General features: G+C 44.5%; 1 protein-coding gene across 1 annotated transcript in view; it reads right to left on the bottom strand.

The window, feature by feature from the left end:
* The window catches only part of LOC133137548 (POU domain, class 6, transcription factor 2-like), a 49,123-nt gene extending 32,637 nt beyond the window's left edge, over nucleotides 1–16,486 (bottom strand). The window contains exons 1-2 of the mRNA XM_061255880.1: nucleotides 16,297–16,486; nucleotides 3,278–3,375 (exon numbers count right to left, since the gene is read on the bottom strand). Of these exons, the coding sequence (XP_061111864.1) occupies nucleotides 3,278–3,375; nucleotides 16,297–16,486 (288 nt within the window). The remainder of the gene's footprint in view (nucleotides 1–3,277; nucleotides 3,376–16,296) is intronic.
* Nucleotides 16,487–23,533: the final 7,047 nt, after the last annotated feature.

Consider the following 23,533-nt stretch of genomic DNA (forward strand, 5'->3'; position numbering starts at 1 on the left):
AAATTCTGCGTGCGGATGTCGGATGACATAGCCACTGTAATCGTAGGATGGAATCTCTGCTCTCATTATTGAATTCCTGGAGCTTATCACACCGTGTGACAGCAATAAAAGACCTGATATTGTCGGGGCTACACCACACAGTGTGACATGTAACAAATGTACACTGAACAACCAGCATGAAACACAAAACAATAAGACACTGTCCCTACTGAACTTTTATCATGAACTGAGGCTGAACTGGTGTCTGTCAATATACTGTACCTTATGTGGAATGACTCCTTTAAATTAAATTTTAAACAGTTTTCTCAGTACTCCTTGGGCATTGTAGTATAATGAAAATAGAGCAGTGGCACCAGGAATACGCATGCAGTGAGTATTCAGGCATGCTGCCACTGCTGACATCTTCTTTGTTGCCGCATAACCAGGGTGGCCTGTAGCGTAGTGGTTAAGGTAAATGACTGGGACACGCAAGGTCGGTGGTTCTAATCCCGGTGTAGCCACAATAAGATCCGCACAGCCGTTGGGTCCTTGAGCAAGGCCCTTAACCCTGCTCTGCTCCAGGGGAGGATTGTCTCCTGCTTAGTCTAATCAACTGTACGTCGCTCTGGATAAGAGTGTCTGCCAAATTCCATTAATAATATGTCCATGTAGACTTCTGTTGGATTTGATTTATATAAACATAAAGGTTATTTTGAGTGTGTCCCTGCAGCAGTGACAGTCAGCAGCACCGGGCACAAACCACACGGCTGACCCAGTGTGTGAGTCCAGCGATGAAACACAGAGGTGTTTCCGCAACCCGCGCATTTCCCTCTGAGGCGGTCACAGGAAACTTCAGCTGAGAACTATTAAATGCTGGTTTCACGCTACAACTCAGGAGAATCGATGTGTCCTTGTGTGCATAACTGAAAATGTGTTTTGCAGGAGATGGAAGGCGACGACGTTTGATATCGGAGTGGATTAGATTCATTGCTACTGGGACCTGGGTGCCGTTGCCGTATTGCCGTTGTCGTGTACACCTGGGAAACCCAGGCATTTACGTAATTCGGTAACAGTTTTATACTAAAGTAAATATGAAGGAACTGGTTCTGCACAAACTGATGGCAAACACAAAAAATTATATCAAACAGAATGAAACTGTTAAAGGTAAAGTTGTGTTATATGAAGGATCCTAAAGTGGTTTACATAAGATCACAATGTCCGCTAACATAGCGTGTCCCCCTTCTGTAGGACCGATTTGACTGGAAACTGATGGAGCGGGTGTGTATTCTCCTTCTCTGGTCAGGCAGGACTGCAGTAGTTCATGAACCTGTCTGTTTTCTGGCTGTTCCTCCTCATATACTGTAGTTCACATAGTTTGCCAACCCCCTATTACCCATTGAGCAAAAGCTCGAATCTACAGGGGTGGGATTCCACAGTAGGTTGAGAGACGTTTTCACATAAACGGACAAGGTTAAACCCGATACAGCTCAGGCCTTATTCAGATATAGCCTGGCTACGTGCTAGTCATGTAGGAAACGGTCACTTTTCAACCAAATGTAGAGGACTCAATGACAAGCTCTTCCCTCACTAGAAGCCGGGACTCTGAGGACGTTCATTTGAGTGGGATGATGTGATGGATACTGGATACTGTATGTCATTCGGACTCCTCCCAGCGCTTCTGCTGTGTGAAATCAGCTGTGATGTACTGAAGCACCAGCGTGGCCACTGAAGCCTGGCCCTCCATCACTCTCCCTCCAGGCCAGTTTCCCTTCCTGTCCGTACCCATCTGCGTGCTTCAGGCAGGCTGTTCACCTGGCGGTGTGTGTGTGTGGGTGTGCATGCGTGTGTGTGTGTGCGTGTGTGTGCGTGGGTGGGGGTTGAGTAAGAGTAGATTATGGATGCGAGAACACTTTCCCCATTACATAGGCTTCTCTGTGGTTAGGAGTAATCTCCGGTTTAGGTTTGGGAATATGTGGGATCATATTGATCAACAGGGGATTTATGCATGTAAAGGGAGAGGGAGCAGTTTAAAGAAAACTATAGTATCCGAGTTCTCAAGGCTTTAGATATATGACTCATGTAGTTTTTTATGGAACGGAATGGAAAATAAAAATGTTCTTAGATTTCTTTCAACCTAGAAAGAAGTCTTTTGCTCATGTATATCATCATATCCTCACAAAGATCACCTGTAATACATACCTATATGCACAACTTTTATGTATGTTGGAATATTTTATGAAATATGTCTCTTCAGCATTCACAAGGCTTTAAGAAACTGAGTGGAAAGTGATGATAATCAAGTCACCTTCAGTCGAAGTGTGAGCATAAGTCCAGCATTGTTTACAAGGCTGTGGTGAGAAAAGACACAAAATGATGAGTAATTATGAATTCTCATGTTTTCTTATTGCAGAATCAACTCTTTGCCTGAATATGTTCACGCTTTGCAGGAAGCAGTTCTATTATAAACAACCCTGCTAAGGCTCATTAAATGAAACGATTAGAATGTCCAACTGTACTTTCCCTGGGGCCAAGAGTCAATCAACATTAGTCAATTCTGGCTTGCTAATACATGCAGTCTTTCACAAACTGTTTGGTAAGTTCATTCTGGTGATTGCTGAGCTCAATAAACAGTGAAAAAAAATAAACGTCCAACATAAATACAGTAATAACAAATACTGTAATAACTGAGAAGAATTTTCAGTTATTACAGTAACCAGTAACCTCTGGAATGAAGCATGTAAGATGTAAATTTGAGCGCACAAGCAACATTGAAAAAAAGCCATTAAAATCTAAGCAACTAGAAAGAAACAAGCCTCAGCACCTTTAAACAGGAAGCCCATCTTTCTCAGATAAATGGCCTTTCCTTTAAAACAGCCCCGTTTAGCACTTAGCGTTTAATAGGAAAGCTTAGTGCTTTTGTTGATTTTCTACCCTGAGAGACAGGGCAGCCTGGTGCATTATGATTACCATTACTGTAAACACATCATCTGTCTATACTAATATAGTGATAAAATATAGAAGGTAAAAGTCCAACATCATCAATAAAACATATGATATAAATGTACAATATGAATGTACATTCGTTTTTGGTATGGTACAGTATGCAGCTGCAGTTTGTGTAGTACAAGCGAAGACAGAATTAAAATGCAGTTATGGCATGAATGTAATCTGGGAGAAGCTGATAAAACTACTTTTGATGCAACTGGGTGACGGGTGAGACAGGGTAAGCGTGTTACTGGTTCTGAAAGTACAGCAGAGTGAGTGGTGTTTACAGCACAGATAGAGCTGAGAGGTCTACCTGGGGTCCCACTGGAAAGGATGGGTAGGCCTGCTTGACCTGAGGCTGCTCCGTAGGGGTGTCAGGTCTGTCACAATGAGACAAGCTTTCTGGGGTCCCTGAGAGAGAGAGAGAGAGAGAGGGGGGGAGAGGAGAGAGAGACAGAGAGAGAGTGAGATTGAACTTGTACCTGCCTCCTCCTGAAATGCACACAAAAACACAAACACACACACATACATGGTATGCACGGATGCATGCTGCATGCTTGCACACACACACACGATACTGATGCCTTCATAGAGATATCCAGCATTCTCTTGGTCCTGCTGATTACAGAAGTACCTTGTTTGACTCCTGGCATTCACTGAGCAAGATGCACCATCCAGGTGACAACAAGCCGTAGGCTAAAACTGGAGAATGCTTCTCAGATTAACCCTTGTTCATATTAAACCTGAGTTGGTTTTTTTTTGTGTGTTCTGCATAACTCCATTGCTTTCAATTACCCGCAGTGATTGTTACATCAGCATTAGAACATTCCGTGACGAACGTTCTAATCACACGTGTGGTGATGGGGGTGATGTGGCTCAGGCAGTAAGAGCAGTCGTCTGGCAGTCGGAGGGTTGCCAGTTCGATCCCCCGCCTGGGCTGTGTCGAAGTGTCCCTGAGCAAGACACCTAACCCCCAAATGCTCCTGACGAGCTGGTTGGGGCCTTGCATGGCAGCCAATCGGCGTCGGTGTGTGAGTGTGTGTATGAATGGGTGAATGGAGAAGCATCAATTGTACAGCGCTTTGGAAAAAGGCGCTATATACTGACAGAGTTAATGGAGGACGTCACGTGTGCCATGACAACACACACAGGAGCGACCTTTGAGCAACATGTGACCCAGAAGCCCACTGCGCCGGCACTACGACGCAGAAACGCCCCCATAATGAGACACCATGTTCCTGCTCTCTAGGGACATGCCACAGTGAGAGATAACACGAGTGTTAGATACCGGGGCTGTAACGAGAATGATTACACGGGAGGACAGCGTACCACAGTGAGCGGTGCTTATCCAGGAGCATATATCCATGATGCACATATGATATATGGCATATATCCAAAATCATTTCCTTATACAGAAATCTCATGGTGCAACAAGTCATGTTTCTGCGTGATTATGACACAATTTTTGTCATTAGGCAATTGTTGTTATTATTTATGTACCTTACTTTCCATAAATAACCAGGGCAAGCTAAGTGAAAGATTCTCTTTCTTGCTATTCAATGCTCTGAATACACCGTTATTCATGAGCCATTGATCTAAACATCTGTTCACTGTCATGGACTGGGGGAGAGATTGACTACTGCTCATTATGATTATTCCCCTATTCATCTGATTGCTAAGGAATCAATGGCTGCATAGCTACGTCTGCTATTGTTGCTAAGCACATTTCACAAGCGAGGATAGTGATACTGGACAGCAATGTCGCCCCCTAGAGGCAGGATGACAACACAGTTGGTTCCTCGACTATTATAAATGGCTTGCCACATTGTGCATGATGTGGATTCACTTTGGGTTATAGGCCCCCATACGCTGTATGCTGGGCAGTACACCAGTACACCAGTTCGGCGAGTAGACTTCGGCGTGCCAGTATTGATTGAGGGCATGCATTATGTGTGCATTACAGTTATTTACATTACATTTCATTACATTACATTATTGGCAGACGCTCTTATCCAGAGCGACGTACAGTTGATTAGACTAAGCAGGAGACAATCCTCCCTTGGTGCAATGCAGGGTTAAGGGCCTTGCTCAAGGGCCCAACGGCTGTGCGGATCTTATTGTGCCTACACCGGGATTAGAACCACCGACCTTGCGTGTCCCAGTCATTTACCTTAACCACTACGCTACAGGTCGCCCCATTTACACCGAGGGCAAGGCTGTCCTCCCTAGCCCGACCCACCTAAAAAACCCTCTTTATGGACCGAGAGTTTCACAGTCGCCACACCCACGCGCCGCTATGGTCAGCTCACCTCTGCCGTAGCAAAGGTCACCCCCTGCCTCATTACTATTTCATGGCATGACATTCCGCGGTCTCCCCTGGCAACACGGAAGCCAAAGGTTACTCCGAGTGAGGCCCGGCTGCCACCCGAATATGGGAGCCACTCATTAGGACGGAAAAGTCGCTCCCTGCCACCTTTCCCCTCTCAAACCGACTGTCACGTTGGCACAGGGACAGGCCCAGCGTGGCGAGCCGGCGCACGCGACCCCATTTTAATATTCACCCCCGTCCCTGCCGGAGTTCTGCCGACTCATCCTGAAATGCCGTCTGGCCTGCCACCAAACAACGGCCCCTTACCTGGAGCTGGATCAGCTTCTGTTTTGCATTTGGTGACACAACAAATTTAGTCCTATAACACAAAATTACCAGCAAAAAAATAGCCAAGTCATTCACATTTAATTTAGTCATGATGATGATGATGATGATAGTAGTAGTAGCCATAGTAGTAGCAGTGGTAATGGTAATAGTATTAGTAATAGTTGTTGTTATTGTAGTAGAATTGACATGCAGTGACATATAGAAAGAATATTATCATTGCTTTAAGAATGGAACAGACATGATGATGTGTTCATAAATGATGCACACAGCTCGCTGACAGGGAAAAGACAAAGTGCACAGCAGAAAATAGAAACAAGGCTCAGGTGTTCATGACAGATGATGTCTCTCCATCTTCCCCAACAAGGGAGAGGGAACTTATGAGACAGTGAGAGAGAACTCATGAGACAGTGAGAGGGAACATACGAGACAGTGAGAGAGAACTTATGAGACAGTGAAAGGGAACTTATGAGACAGTGAGAGAGAACTTATGAGACAGTGAAAGGGAACTTATGAGACAGTGAAAGGGAACTTATGAGACAGTGAAAGGGAACTTATGAGACAGTGAGAGAGAACTTATGAGACAGTGAAAGGGAACTTATGAGACAGTGAGAGGGAACGTATGAGACAGTGAAAGGGAACTTATGAGCCAGTGAGGGAACTTATGAGACAGTGAGAGGGAACTTATGAGACAGTGAAAGGGAACTTATGAGACAGTGAGAGGGAACTTGTGAGACAGTTTCCTGAGTAATGCCAAAATGTGGCTCCACTCCAGTACCATCAACTGCACTGTCAGCGGCAAGGATTCTAAAAATATATGATCGCACTTTTACAGCTTCTGTTTCTGAAGATTGCACCAAATTATTATGACGATGATGACAGCCGTAAGTGACCTCAGGTATGCTGTCAAGAACTCCACCACACAGATATCCCAGAAGTCTGTTTGCCTGTCTGAGTCACTTCCGGGTCACTGTGTGTGGGCAGGTTAAGCCTGTCAGATCTGAGGAAGTGGCCAAGACTAGGAAAAAGAAACAGACAAAGCTGAATATATACTGTAACTCAAAAGTACTAGAAAGGCCAAACCTAGCTTGAAGGCAGCTAATCTGCAAAAACTAGCAATGTATGATAATAATGTTAAGCAAATAGATTATCTGGCAAATAATTAATGATATAATGTATTGGCCTACTGTACATATTTTGAGCAAGTATTGTGGCATGTAATGTCAATGCTTGTATTTTCAGTGCATGAAATGTGTTACATTGTAAAGGTATTTAAATGGAATGGCAATAAAGATATTTCTCTATATTACTAATCTATTCCAATATGGTTTGACAATACACTGTATGGGTAGTTCCTAATAAACACAAGTCTGGTTGACCAGTCTGGTCCTTTTCCTCTGAGCTCATTCATTAACAGTGCATTTCTGCCCACAGAACTGCTGCTCACTGGATGTTTTTTGTTTTTCGCACCATTCTCTAGAGATTGCCGTACGTGAACATTCCAGGAGATCGGCAGTTTCTGAGATTCTCAAACCACCCCGTCTGGCACCAACAATCATTCCATGAACAAAGACACTGAGATTTATCATCCTGTCGGTTTTCAGCTCCAACCATTACAAAGCACACCTTAGTTAGGTCTGAGAGATCAACCCATAATGAAAAAATCTTTGTGTGTTCCAGTCATTTACCTTAACCAGTACGCTACAGGCCGCCCAAAAGATGGTTGAAATGAAAACCTAGATGATGGTAGATCTCCACGAACAAGGCTGGGTATCCCTGCACTAAGCTGATGAAAATAAATACAATGTGCTGGGAATTAAGACTAATTTGTTCGATTCAATCAATATGTCAATATACCCCAGAAAGGATGGATGATTAATAATGACCTTTGCCTGAACCTGAGGATAATTTGAGCCAATTAAGATATCAGTGGCTAGTTGGACTCACTGGTCACTTAGCATCCAGGAAAAGAAGAGTGAACAGAGAGAGTTTGCAGACATAGAGACGATAGAGAAAGGGCAATGGGCACCCACGGGATTTTACAGAATGGAATGACTGTTCAAGCCTCATCCAGGCTACAAATAGTTTAACATAAAGGTAGCAGGCATACCTACTTCTTTTTGACAAAAATGTCAACAATACTATAGAGACCATTGAGACTCAATCTAGTCAAGCTACTACATAAACATTCCATCAGAATGTATTTGTGTGTGTGTGTGTGTGTGTTATGTTCACATGTATCAAGGGTGGCACGAGTATAGTATGGTCCAAAATTGTTACAGTGCAGAATTATTTTAGCTCAATTTGTGACAAAACATATTTTGGAAAAGTACAGTCCAGTGTCTTCAAACTTTTTCCCAACCCATTTTGTTAGAACCTAGCATTGCAAAACATTTCACCAAGAGTCATTCACACGTTTGTGTGATTACAGACAGACAAAGACCATTGTGCCTTCCTTTTTTCATCACGATGAAAGGCGATGGATTATTAAAATGCTAACACGTGGTATGGTGTGCTATCATATGCAGAACGTAATAATAAGTTGTGGGCATATTATTTTGCAGACAGTCAAATTCAAACATTGTATATTTCAGTGGCCCTGACATATAGAGTACAGCAACACAAAAAAACTATTTTCACTCAAAACGAATGAACACTATTGCAGATTGATAGTACTGTAAATGATGAGTCTCTAGCAACTGAATGGCTCATACTGCTTCATTGGTCTCTGCATGTATGGCCTGGTGGTACAAAATGGTTTGTGTCTAACTGGAGTGTATGTGTGCACATGTGTGTGTGTGTGTGTGTGCGTTTGAGATCAGTCCAGAAATAAACGCAGGAGTTGTGTCAGGGGCCACGTGAATAGATTTGACTCTCAGTGTAACTGGATCAACAAAGAGCGTGTTAATGGCATTGATTCAGATGTCCCTCCCACACTTTACAAGTAGTGTTTGGCTGTTTCACTCAGGGCCGCCTTAGACTTCCTGAGGGATTAAACTATGACACGCTTTTCATTCTGTTGGCTGAGGCATCTGGCAACCACAGGTGTCTTTTATCTCCAGGTCCCTGGTCCACATTACCACTCACCTTGGCAACCAGCCTGGTCCTCCTCATTAGGAGAGTGGCTTGCCACAGCACAGTTATGGGTATTATCACTCAATGCAGATTAAAAGCCATCATTTACTTAATTAAGTAGCCTTTCTTTAATTAAGAGGTTGAGCACTTGATATATCCGTGTGGAAATGCAAGTGCTACTTTGGTTCTCTCCTTCAGAAACTCTTAACATGAATGTGTTTTGCTGAAAGTGTGAAGGCCCAACCAACTCTCCTCCATTTTCTATCAAGGTTAATCAATTATGTCCACACACACAGGCAGCTATGCAAAGCTGTGGCAAGATGGATGCTATATTTCTCAATCTCATCTGCTGGTTGCCTACTGAAAATTGGTCCATGAAGCCATTAGAGAATACAACAGTACCACCAAGCTGCAAGGAAGGGAGATAGATGAATGAATAAGAAGAGGTGGGGTTTCTTGGTGCAAGAATGTATTAACCAGTCACTGTTGATAATATATTATAAGTGAGCTGGTAGCAGATGTAAAAATCAATGCAATTGAAATGCTGATCAATACAGAGATCAAACTCACTTCTCAATTAAATGCACATCCTGATGGGAACTAGGCATATTGTAATATTTCAGAGAGTGAGAGAGAGAGAGAGAGAGAGACAGGGACTGTTGTCAAATATTGGCTGTCACTCATTCATCATAAAAATACAGAATGGGGGAGCCGTTAACTGGCTCAAATCATTGCAGTAATGAAAATGTAGTTAGGTCAGAGGGAGGGTCGGAGTCAGAGAAAGAGAGAGGGCTCATTCCCATCACTTATTTTTATCCTATTTTTTCATTTTTCTACTCCTGGCTCCACCATCGGGAGAGGCTAGGAAAAGTGCCGAGAAGAAGAAATGAAGATGGGGAAATCGAGGAAGCGTGAATTAGGCAAATTAAATGTCCTTCAGTTACAGACGTGGCAGATGGGGGGAGGTGGATCCACACATCGGTCATTTACGCGCTAAGGATGCGCTGATGTTTTCTCACTCAAAGAAAAGATTGGGAGTTCCTAACTTCCACTTCTAACTCCACGAAGGAACATTTCATGGGTTTGAATGACCTCGAAAATGACAGACCTCGATTTATTTCCAGCCCAGGAGCAAGTACGAGAAAAAAGAGAAGAAAATAAGCGTTTGGGCTGAGCCCAGGGAAAGAGGAAAGACGGGTGCCCATACCCCCCTGTAAAGCCTCTGAAACGAGGGAAGGGGGGGATGGGGCGGTCAGCGCGACGGTACATTTTGAAACCCGCGTTTGTTATTGATGACTCCCCTCCTCTCCTCCTCTCCCAGCAATGCCAGCCTGATTGCATTAGGGGATGAACGGGGACAACAATAACAGGAAAGAGGTGTTTTTCCTCATCCTTTTACCCCCGTCCGTAACTCGGGGAGAGATTAATCACCCCCGTCCTGCAGTGGGGGCCGTAAGCCATTTAAAAGTGCCGGGCACCTCCCTCAGGCACCTCTTCCCATCAATTAGCTTTATTACGTTTCAGTCAAACAGGATTCAGCCAGCTGTCCTCACTTAGTCCTGTCCCCCCTCCCTCTCTCTGCCTTTCCCCTCCCAAACTCCCAATGAACAGTAACCCAAACGTAACTCATCTATAACCTATTTATTATCTCTTTGCAACCAATTCATACATTATTCATAAATTTCTCCAATCCGGTTTACCTATTTTTTTGTTTCATGCATTACCTCAGGTTTTATTTTAACCGCCATCGTTATATGCTGTTTCTCATAAGAACAACTTTACTCTTCCTTGTTCAGTTTTGCATTCTTGATGGCGACCATTCTGTCCTCAGCTTTACATTAAGGGGTCTTTAGTGGAATGTGTTATTCGTATCTACATCTATGCCATCGCATTCCCTGGCATTGAGGAAGGTGGTGGAGTTCCTGAAATAACCTGCAGGCTGTAAGCCCCCCCCCCCCCCCCCCCACCTCCTCTTCCAGACACTTTACTCCTCTCCCTGCGCTTACACACCGTCTCCATACATACTGATATATGTCATCCATCTTCTCTGCCAAGATTATTTGATAGAAATGGTGCACATCATAATAAACAAACTCAGATGGAAAAAAAAAAAATCTGGCTCCTGTTCACACACACACACACACACACGCACACACTCAGCCAAACACACACATAGTTTGTTTGCCATGATCCTATGATAAAAAGGACAGATATTGAGAAGGTATGCCATTTGTAAAGGTCCCCACTGAAGCTTTGAACCCTCTCCTCCAATCCTGCAGAAATAAATAAATAATGCTGGCAAAAAAGACGCAAAGCACCGCAATCTCATTCCACTTCCTGAAATATATATAGAAAAAAAACATAATAACTTCCTCAGATAGTCTGTATCTCTCCCCTCTTTCTCCCCCTTCAATCTCGGGCTTCAAAAGAAAGTGAATCATCTTAAGGACAAAAGGTTATGTGTTAGTACTGGTCACTGCTCAAAGGGAGCGATATAAATAATAAAAGATGCCAAAGGACATAGGCCGCTAAGATATACCTCAGGACCACGGCAGACTTGTCAAAATGGAGAATATAATCTGCCCTCTGACTGCAGTGAGGAGGGGATTCAGCTCTGACCCAGTATCTACATGCTCTGTGAGTGGTGTTGACGCGCATCTTTGAAAACCGTGTTTATTGTCAACTTAATTGAGTTTTTAAAAAGAGAACTCTAGAAAAGATTGTGCGCTATGACTGTATGAATGCTCTTGGATCTCTGGACCAAACAGAGCGCGTGTTCTGACTTTTCTCTCTCATCGCTTCCAGTGCAATACATATACTGCATCTCAATTCTTTTCAGCCTTCACTTTGTGCTGACAGTTATATACAGTATATACTAGAACTTTGTTATGAGACTGTTGTCAATGCTGTTGAAACTCTTGATGTCGTTTGTTTCCTCGTGCGCACAAGTTAGTTTCTTGTGAGCACGGGATAATTAACAATTTTTTATTTAATGTCCCTTTAGGGGCTCCGTAAATTCTTGATCATTTCAAATCCTTGAAATTAAGAAATGATAGATTACGATTTCAACATCTGCTCACTTTCCCACCTGCCCATATTTTACTCAGAACAGAGGCTGTGTACTGCTGTGTAAGGAATTTCCCGACTTCCCCGTTCGTTAAGCTTGAATAGGTCTCAGAGGAAGTCTGAGAGCATTACCCACAGACACTCCGGTTGGAGCTCTTTGGTCGTTTTTCAGGCTTAAGCAGCATGCTGATGACTGCACCCTATAAACTAATGACACCCCCCTGAGTCCTCTCTCTTGTGTCTATTTCCTCGTCTTGTCTGAACCTCAGTCAAAATGGTGTCTTCTACCACTTTATTAGCCTCTCGGCTAACTCAGCTACTCTGGGGCGTCTGCGTTTTACATTAGCGACTCTGCGACTTCTTTTAAGCTGATTGCTGATTTTTTTTAATTAAAAAAGAAAACAAACATAATATGTTGAAGGCTCACCAGACTGTGCGGGCCATGGAGATGGTGGGAGAGCCAGAGGGAGGGAGAGAGGGATGCAGGAGGAAAAGAGTAATATCCATTTCGGTTAATTCTTCAAAAATCAACCTCTGATACCCAAATACTATACAAGTTCAAGTTTTTCAATCACATTGGACAAATGCAATTCACTCACCATTTCTCAAGTAAACAGTTAATGAAAGAGTGAGAATTGATTAAACAAATTTGTTTAAAGTTGTCCTCGTTCATATACCTGCACAGTTTTTTTTTTTCCTTGCAAACACGTCCATTCAAAACACATCTCTGCACCAGGATTGGGCCTCTTGTTGCGAAAGTCCTCCAATCACACAAATCAATACAAGTTTGTATCTTTCTTCCGTCTGCTGGGTGACCTTGCAGAAAGTATTCCTCCATTTTGGGGGGAATTGGGATAAGTACAGGTACTTACTGAGCGTACCAGGTGATTGTCCTCGTCCTTGCTGCCAGACGCTCTTTGACAAAATGATGACCGGACAGCCTCGTCCTTGAGTGCGCAGAAAACAAACTGGCGAGACAGGAGCCATCAGATACTGAGCATAACACTAAATTGATCTTGAACCATCTCATTATCTTGTCTCTAGGTGCCCAAACGAGTGGCTTGTTGAGGAGACAAAACCGACACTCTAAGCATCCCGGCCGCCTGTGAACAGAAACAGCCTGTTTGGCCTTTAGCAAGTGCTTTTCTTTTTCTCCGACCGGGCGATGGATGTGGCCCGGTTGACAGGATGCGACAAACTATGTATTTACCGCATCATCCTGCATGGTTTGAGACCCCTGAAGCAGAAGGCTGTCTTAAATTCGCTCAAACAAAAACGCTAAAAAGTGCCGGGAGGGGATTTGTATCTTGTCAAATGAGACGAGCGGACGGCCATTACAGCTTTCTGTGGAGTGGAAGGGATTTTGAGGAGACGGTTGATGGGGAAGGGTGATTGCAGGCTTGTCATCTGCCGGGCCACTTGTTGTGGCCGGCGATGGCAACCCTCGCTGTCCGCTCTGTGCTACAAAAAGTGAGGCACCCCCCCATCTTGCCACCCGCCGACTTTAATAGACCTGGGGCACTCAGAGACAGCTTGTGAGCTTTCCAGTTGAGTTGAATTCTGGGAAGTATAAGAACCGTGACTTTGGGATGTGAAGGACATCGGCGGGAGCAGAGATTGCTAAATTGAGGGTCAGTTCTGAGAGAGAGAGGGTCAGTCGAAAGGGAAACATGTTCAACCAAGCTTGAGGAGAAGAGAACACGGGGACGATGGCACCTCGAAGAAAAATGAATAAAAGGCCAAAAAAGTGTTCGGCCCAAAACTCAATGCGATAACAGTAATTGTGACAACAGGCCAGTGGGCAATAAAAGCGATTCAAACTTCAGAACTTACATTTTAACACATCAGGCTGATTGCAACATGCTTCACTGGAGTTTAAACTTCAGATTGAACCCTTTGAGACCTATTCTTTTTTCAGTATTCTCTGTCTTTTACAGATTAAACAGGTTTATCGAATAGACAACCCATCATTTTCATCACAATACCTATCCCTATCAGAAAATATTACATGAAACAGTTACCATGTGTATTGACAGATCTAACCAAAACCATTCAGTAAAATTTATAAAAATATATATTTGTGAAGGAGTTGTGCAGTGCACACCAAAGTCCTTAATTTGTATTCAGAGTGGAACAGCATGCAAGATCTGAGCTGTGATCTGCTGGAAGTGGAACTAACAGTTGTCTGAGCTGTTTCCCCACATACTCACATAATCCTGTTTTACCCTGAGATTTAACAGTTAAGCAACTGAACAACAGAAACAAATGTCACCACTATTAATCAGGCAGCCTCCAATATCGCTCAACAGCCCCATAATGCAACAGTCCACCCTCTTGTATGGGAGGGGAAAAGGGCCAAACAAGGTGTTTATTCCTGCCTCATCAGATAGGAGGGCATGTTAGGCACAATAAGGCTAGGCTCTTTACAATACAGAAAACACCATAATAGAATTCCTTGTAAACATCACTGGGCCTTCTCCATTGGTTTCGGCATTGTGATAATTATGATGCGTATCTTCAAGTATGGCACACCAGTGAGGATGTTGTATGTTATTGTTGGGGGATGGAGCCACAGTTCTGTCACAGTTGCCCTTGGCACCCCTAGGGGAACAGACTTCACTCTGAGAGGTACCCGTAGGAGCTGCTTTTGGGATACTGCTCCGGCGATATGCAGGAGAGCAAAGTCCACCTCTAGTTTTCAGAGGTCTGACACAAACGGTTCAGCAGCTGGGTTATTGATCCTTCCTGTACATATGAACAGCTTTGTACAATTGAGGTAATGTATTTGGAGCTATACTGAGATGTTAAGCCCATATTTCCATTGCCGTCAACCTGCTCAACTACGTCTGCATTGAGAGGAAAAAGTCTGCATTTCAAACGCAGGTTGAGGCATAATCAATGGGCCGTAAAGTTTGAACCCCCGGAAAATTCCCATGCACTGCCCCGTCTGTGTCCTGCTCACGTCAGTCCCCTCCACATGCGTGTAATACCCGTGCCATTGGGCCCTCACATGGCCTACTGCTCCAGACATATCCACAGCAAGCATCAACATCCACCGCCTGAATGACCTACAGTCTCACAATGAGCTCGTGTGGGACTACTCTGCTTTCCTTTACACAAAAAGAAAACAAAATATAAATATATAAAAACATATTTCAGTGCAAATGAATACAGACAGATTTGACCAGTCAAATAATATGTAATGCTTTAACAATAAGTATAAGCACTTTTACAAACCCAATGTACAGTAATAAGCACATTGTTTCACAGGAGAAGAAGTAGTTATTTTAAAACGTGCAGAAATGAAGCTCTGTGGATGTTTGTGAGTAACCATGGCATTATATTTGCTGGACATACTGCTGCTGTTGAGTTTCTCGAATGTAAATTTTCATTTCATTGAGCACATAGCACCACAGAAATACGGGTCCCTTGAGGTCCATTGTATCAGGGTGAGCTACAGCACGTATCTATGAAACGTGTCACATCTCTGCGAAACTGCATGTGCATGATAGATAGTACTCTGGGTAAGCTGAAACATAGCTCAATTTCATTTTTCAGTGCACTACCCCTTTGATATTTACACAAACAAACTGCACTACCTTGATTAAAATGTGATCTAAGAAAAATAAGTGGTAGATGGCATTTATGCGCCCATTGTTTTAACTATCATCAAATTTGTCATTGTTATAGAACTTGAATTAATTTACTAGTTTCTATTTAAACATACAGTATCATTCAGTCATATGGCAATGGAATCTTCCTTCTGTCATTTGCATGTTCATATATAACAAAACCAAAGAAGGATTTGTTTTGCTAACAAGCTCGCAGGTGCACTGACGTAGTTTCTGTCTGACTATTGAGCAATTGCTTTGTTTTTATTGACGCTTAAATGCAGTAGTCGCTGAAATTAATGCAAACCATTCAACAAGGATCCATAAAATGCATTGCATTCTAAAAGAGTAATGTGCTTTTAAGGTTGCATTTGTATTATTTTTCTTGCTACCAGGTGATGGATCTGATGCTGATGGAATGCCAGAGACAGAGAAGACCACGAGAGTCTATCTACCTGTTCCCCAGAAACGCTGAAGGTGTGTTCACGGAGCTCAGACGATCACTAAAGGTGCATCTCCCTGTTCCCTGATGCATATGCTTATTACCCAAACCAGTTCAGAGGGAATGACTTTGATTGTTGATAACGTCACCAAACAAAACAGTAACGATATAAAGTAATCCCAAAGGAAATGTACAGAATGTCATATTGTATTTCAGATTATTTCCAGCAAAGAAACAAATATGCCAAACAACTTTCTGACGACTTAAAAGTCTCACAGTTCCCGTATCAAACTTTCCCTGAGCAGTTACAACAAGAACCTCGACCTCATCCGGCAGTAGCGGAATAAAGCGACGGTTAGCGCCTATAGCACAGCTCATCCAAACACAAGCACATTCTCCATTCTCCATTAAGGCGCTCAATCAGCCGGTCAGATCAAGCGCTAAAGCGGACACTAAAGAAGCTTCCGGAAGCTGTGAGGACTCACCGCGGGGCTCGGCGGGGTGGTCGCAGTCCTCCCCGTCGCCGGCCTCGAGCGGCGGGGCCGGGGGATCGCCCGTCTCGCTCCGCTCGCTGTCCGGAGTGTCCGGAGTGTCCGGCCGGTCGCCCTCCCGCTGGTCCGCCCCGCTCATCTCCGGCAGACGGAGCGCCGGTTTTCCCAGCTGCCCGGTAATCATCTGATCCTGATCGGACGGACGGAAAACCTGGTGGTCTTTGGTGCGCGCTTTACCTCGTACCTCTCTCGCTCTCCCTTTCTCCCTCTCTCCCTCTCTCTCCCCCCTACTGTGTCCCTCTCACACTCCCCCTCTCTCCCTCACCTACTCCCCTCCTCCTCCTCCTCCCCCCCCCCCATACCCACCTCCCTCTCCGTGACTGTCTCTCTTATCGGAGCTCGATGCTTCCCTGTTATTCCCGGCTGCGGAGAAATGAAGAGGCGCTACGGATGGCTAAGGTTTTCCTTTCTTCTGCCACGCTTTTACTGGTGCTACAGCACCGGGCTTTCCCACTGCATGACTGTTCACTCACTTCTCTTACACATGTGCATGTGCATGCGTATACACACTTTACTGAAGAATATACCTGTCATACCAAAGGAAACACCTCACTGATGGCAGCAGCAGGCTTAAGTTCTAGCCAGTAACCAACGCGGATATTATAACCAGTTCAAATATCATAACTAGCGAGGTTATTCATCGTGACAGCAGACAGGGATTATTTCTTGAGCGGGAGGGATGCACGGATGCCAGGTGTCAGAGGTGACTCTGCTGATATGAATTGGATTGACCCTCTCTTTTCATACACGGGGGAAGCGATGCCATCAGCCTGAAAAGCCTGTTTGTTCGATCTGTTGTGCTCACACTGTCACTAACTAAACTGTCTCTGAAACGCAGGGAGGATAAAAAAAGATTGGTGGCTATTTTCCCTCTTGCTTTTTGTTGCCCTCGTTTCTGTTGGCGGTGATGCCGTACACGTCCAAATTTCTACTGGACCAGCAGCTATACTAGATGTCTAAAACCTCAGAGTTTTTACCAAAAAATGGGATTCAGAAATCCGAATTCTGAAATCACACACTACTGAGACAAACTCAAGGTGATGGTTTTGATTCAATCAACCATAGGTCTTACCATTGACTCTATTTCAGCAAAAGATTTGCATGGTTTGCTAAGATCTATTATCACCAAAATGAAGTCAAAAAAGTACATCGAAATGTAACATTCATCAAATATAGTTTTTATTTGTGCGCTAAAGTTAAACATACATATACAAACTTAGGTCTCAAACGCCACACTCCAAGGTCAACCAGAAACTGAAGACATACTTCATGTCACCTCTCTGCTCGTTCTTTCCCTCGATTACGATATTTATCTGCGCAGGAAAGAACACTTTAGGGGAAGCTCCAGGCTCCATCCATCATTTATGGTGGTTCCTTCCTAAATGGGTCAGGGTGGGCGACCAGGGGCCAGAGCACGTGAACGGAGCGGGGGGGGGCGGCCTATGCCGGCCCCTCCACCGCCCCCCTCGTCTCCACGGTGATGGATGACCGCGAGGGGGCTGTTTAAGGTATTCGTCTGCGGATCAAGCCTTTGATGTGACACGCGATAATCTAGGAAAATGCTAATCGATGCGAGCGTCTTTGAGTCGCTGTGGAAAGGCGCTGCGGACAGTCGATAGTCCTACCGCTGCGGACAAAGCCGATTGATGCAGGGGTCGCATTTGCGCAATCATTGAATATTGGAGTGGGGTTGTGGTGCGCTCCTCCTCGCGGATAGATGAATGCATTTTCCCTGCGTACAGGCCCCGGATTAATCTGTGGGCTGTGGATTGGGGAGGGGGAGGGGGGGTGTTTATTCCCGCCCCCCCACCCCCCCACCCTCTCTTACACATGGTGATCGCCCGATTGGTCTACTGGAGGGCGAAATGAATAGTTGATTGAATCCCAGAGGCGTCAAAATAATCAATACTTTCATATTGCATATTCTTTACAGTCGGTTGGTTTGACAGAAAGCTGAGAGGGATGGTCATATTCATGGCTTTGAAATGCTGTGCTTTAACAATGTAATTTTCACCAGGGCAGTGAGGCTCAGGAGACACACATTACAAAAAAAGGGGTGGGGGGGGGGGGGAGGGGGGTGATAAGGAAAAGGACGGGGAGGAGGAAGGAAGACAAAAAAAAATGGAGTCATTCTTCTTTCCTTCCATCACGGCAGAAGAAAGCGTTCGCTGTGAAAGCCGAGGCTTTTCCACCCCGTCTCTCCCTCCCGTTCTGAAGGTTTTATCATATCGGCGGTGGAGGGGTGCAGTTTTTAATGCTGACATTTCTCTTCATGACAAGCCCTAAACAAGGAGAAGGGATGAGATCCCCGCTCTCGTTTTTCACCCGTCTCCCCGTCCGCCGCCGCGGTGATGGGCCTCTCCCACCGCTGCTCAGCCCCGCGTTCCTCTGCTTAATTATCCTGATAAAAAACACCCCGTGCGCATCCCTGCCGGTGCGAAGAAGGGGTTCCCCTGCTCCCCGCCCCCTCCCGCTGCACGCCCCCCGCCCCTCCCCCCTCCGTTCTGGGCCTACGGCCTGACCCGGTGAGGGGTGATATCTGTTGGATATCGCTAATTGCTAAGCGCTAATTGCTAATGGCCCAGGCGGTGCTCTCCCCCAGACCCGGGCCTTCACTCCCAGGCCAGTGACAGCAGGGCAGGGGCCGCTGTGCCTCTCCCTCCTTACGGACAGCTCTGTTGTTGTTATCGGGCAGTTTAACTCATGACTGTTTGTAGTTGAAAGAATTGTATTGTTACACTTGCATAAATTTGTCGCTTCCTACTGAGTTATATTATACTACCTCATCTTTAACAATGAGTTATGCGTATGGATTGTGCGTGCTAATGTGCTTTCGGGAAACATTTTACGATAGCCGTACAAATGTGAAGATATCTATTGTATTACTGCCATGACAAAAATAGTAATACATATATCAGTGTAGTATAATGCAGTATTATAATACTTCTATAAAAATGTCAATCAATATGATAATAAAATAACTGCATGCAAGTGATAATATTGATTATGACTCCTCATAATGTATAGGCTTATTACTGCAAATGAAGACTATTTGGTCTTCTCCTTGAACACATCTAAATTAGAATGCATACAGTACATGTATGATTTGTATGTTTAATACGTCAGTTTTCATGCAGGGAAGTTAGGCAGAGCTGTGAACAACTTCCACAGTTAAAATTGCCTGCACCATCATCAGAGTTGGGTTAACGTGAATAGAGGAGATAATGACTGATAATGGTAATTCTCAACTTTCTTACAGTATTTATACAAATACTGGACTGACTGCATTTACGGCTCCTTTTGATCTGTGCCCATATCACTTAAGGCGCACATACCAGAATCCGTGAGATTTTAGAGCCATTTCTGTTCTGAGTCCTTCAGACACCGTCACTATCTTATCTCTAAAAAATAAATAGTTGGTGTCTCGGTGGCGCAGCCTGTAGAGCACTGACCGCGTGCTCATTGTGAGCCGCAAAGTCGGCGGTTCGAATCCGACCGTCTGACGTTTGTCGCATGTCTTCCCCTCTCTCTCTTGCTCCCATTCTTCCTGTCTCTCTATATACTGTCCAATAAAGCTGAAAAAGGCCTAAAAAAAAATTAATAAACTGTTGTTTTCGCACATGAAGGTCTGCTCTTGCTGCGGCTGGCCGGGTCCCCAGAAGGCCGTGCTGATTGGCGGCGGTGCTGTGAGTGGCAGCGTCGCGTCCCCGGCTCTAACGAGGACTTCAGTCCCCGGCGGCTCTGAGCCCGGCTTTAGGAGGACGCGGGGGGAGGCGTCTCTCACCCCGCCGGGCGCACCGGCTGACCGGGGGAGTGAGCACTGCCGCGGCCCTCGTTATCTGGGAGTGCAAGCGAAATCGATCGGGGCCCAATCATGAGACACCTCACCGGGGGGTGGGGGGTGCAACGACGGACCTGCAATGATAATACGAAACCGGCCAAAGGCCATCTTCTATTTATTATTTTTAATACCGGTAAGAGCAGCAGAATTAGGATTTAAAGTGTGACAGGATTGTTTTGTTTTGCTAATCTGAAACATACTCAAGAGAATAAGAAGACTAAATGAAAGACTAAATGATAAATCCATCCATCCATCCATTATCTGAACCCGCTTATCCTGATCAGGGTCGCAGGGGGGCTGGAGCCTATCCCAGCATACATTGGGCGAAAGTAAATGATAAATGTTGCATTTATTATTTATTTATTATTAAATATACAAAGACTTTCTATAAGTTGTATACTTGTTCACTATTAAATGTGTCAATTCAGTAGTCAGTATAAATGTAATAATTATTATATCTAGTCCTAGATTAAATTCTATTTTGAATGGAGATACAACTAAGTTTCTGTTCCCATGAAACCAGCCCTTTAACCCTGTGTTAATTCAAACTGTGAAAAATATGTTACCAAAGGTTATTTCTATGTAAACATAATGGAGTTTTCTTTTCACTCAGCATCGTGCGCAAGGCCTTCAATCACCACTATTTACGTAAGGCAATTCAATTCTTCCGGGACATTCCAGACTGACAATGACTCTGTCAAAGAGGGCCACAGAAGCAAAGATCTTTGTAAACAGATTGCACAAATTGTCACAAATATCTCCATAAGAGGAAACAAGTAAGGATAAGGTATTATAATGGATAGAGGACAATGTTTCAGTCTTTCATTTCCTCCATGGCCTGTGAACAATAAAATCATGGATATAATGGTATTCCTTAGCTGACTAAGAGCATGGCAATAATCGCATGCTTATTATGCTGTTCTGCACAGTGGCTGCCTAGCACATTCAAACGGAAAGCCATTAAAAGGACTTTATGAATACAAACGTTGATTCTTGTCAGAATAACACACCTTAATAATGCAACAGTGCATTTCTAGCATTATGCTTCATTGCGAATTGTCATCTGCGGTTGGGTCTATAATATTTGGCCTTGGGTTGTAGTAAGCAATTACACAAACGCAGAAACTGCAATCAATCTTGATATCTACGTGAAAAACATTGTGTACACACAAATACACCCACATTTGTCCAGCTACAGGTATTATATGACACCTACGTATATTATGTACAAAAGGGTCAATGAGGTAACATGTACTTTACAGTCAGAATACTAAATCTTCCAAACATAATTATAATTACGGGGTGACATGGCTCAGGCAGTAAGAGCAGTTGCCTGGCAGTCGGAGGGTTGCCGGTTCGATCCCCCGCCCGGGCTGTGTCGAGGTGTCCCTGAGCAAGACACCTAACCCCTAAATGCTCCTGATGAGCTGGTTGGTGCCTTGCATGGCAGCCAATCGCCGTTGGTGTGTGAGTGTGTGTATGAATGGGTGAATGTGAAGCATCAATTGTTCAGTGCTTTGGGTAAAGGCGCTATATAAATGCCAAACATTTATAATTACTATAATATTATATACGTATGTGATATTTATCATGTTACGCTGTATTGATATACTATATATTGCGTATTATATTCAATATACAATATAATATTACACAAGGGTTCCATGAGAGCACTGGGCTTTCCGTATGTCTGCTGAATAGAAAATGTAATCATTGCTGCTAACCTCTGCTTGTGTCACCAAGTACCACCATGGAGAGATGTCTCCTTCTGTCTCTCGAAGCTCAACATTCAAAATCTCTCTGAAGCAGCAAAACCTGGAAAGCCAGCAGGTCCAACTTAGAGATAAATATGAAAATGTTTTGATTGGTGGTCAAAGTGAGCACTAATTTCTCTGTACCCGTTACCCATAATAAGAGAACATACATCATATGTATAGTACTGTTTATAGTGTATATGTATAGTACATACAGTAGTGCAGGGCTGCCCAACCCTGTTCCTGGAGATCTACTGCCCTGTAGGTTTTCACTCCAACCCTAACAAAGCCACACCTCATTCAACAGCTTCAGATCTCATTGAGCTACTTAGTAGGCATTAATAGAATCAGGTGTGCCAAATTAGGGTTGAAGTGAAAACCTACAGGACGGTAGGTCTCCAGGAACAGGTTCGGGCAGCCCTGCAGTAGTGGGTACGTCCTTTTGTTTTTCAGATGAAAGCCCTCGATAACCTTTCAGAAAGCGGTAACTGCACTCGTAAGCCCTCAGCCCCTGAAACACCCCACGGTGCGGGCGCACATTTCCTAATACAGCCCTGTTCTTCAGCCTCCCCGTCCCTTCTGACGTTCCCCAGTCGGAATGAGGACCGCAGATTAAACCAAATCAATACCGCAATCCAGAAAATAGCCCCTGACAGCAGGTAAGAAACCCATGACTGCACTCTCAAAATAATGTCTTTTCAAAGGGCTGGCTCTCCGAGCGGCACAGAGCGTGGCGTGACTCGTATAAGCCCCCCCTCCTCCCCGCTAGCCTAGCGCCTGAGAGGCTGCGTAGAGAGGGCTATGCTGCCGAGGGACTCAAAGACAACTACCTCGTAAATGGCCTTTTCCGTGTACATTAGCGTGAAGTGCGCGAAGAGCCGACACCCAGGCACAATGCTTGTGCTTGTACGTATGATCCGGGGAAACAGATTTCGAGAAACATAACCAGTATGTGGACTCGAAAGGACACTGCCCTCCAAAAGTGTATAAACAGTACAGGCAGAGAATTCTGAGAGAGAGAAAAGATCATTCAAGAACCCCGCTCTTCGAAGGGTTAAAGAAGAAAACTGAGGTAGGCTGGGTGTCTTTCACAATTACAGAACTTTTTCAAAACCCTTCTCTGTCAGAACACAATTCTGTTTCTTTTTTTCTGTTCAATACCTGTATGTCAGAATGATTTGTAAAGGCAAAGGAGAAACACTAGCAGAGGAAAAAGGAGACAGTTGATTTCAAGGACTATAAAGCTGATACTGGTCTTAAAAGAACACAGCAAGGCGAAGGATTTTATCGTTGCCATTGCGGTGGCTGTAATGTGCCGTTCGTTATTGACCGCGCGGCCCTACCTGTTGCTGACCCGATGGTTAACGGGAGGATGAATGCTTGGGGGCTTGGGCATGAGGCAGCTTGTTCTAGACACTTCTGCCAGCTTGTGAAAATAATGTGGTTGAACAGGTGTGGCCCTTGGCCCTCAAGCTAGCGACACCCTTTCAGGACCTGACGATGAGAATAACACCTCACACACGATGGCTGTTATTGGGCGAGTGGGGGCCTGGGGGTGAGGGAGGTGGTACAGTAA

The sequence above is a fragment of the Conger conger genome, chromosome 9 (genome assembly GCF_963514075.1).
Source record: "Conger conger chromosome 9, fConCon1.1, whole genome shotgun sequence".
Classification (NCBI taxonomy): Eukaryota; Metazoa; Chordata; class Actinopteri; order Anguilliformes; family Congridae; genus Conger; species Conger conger.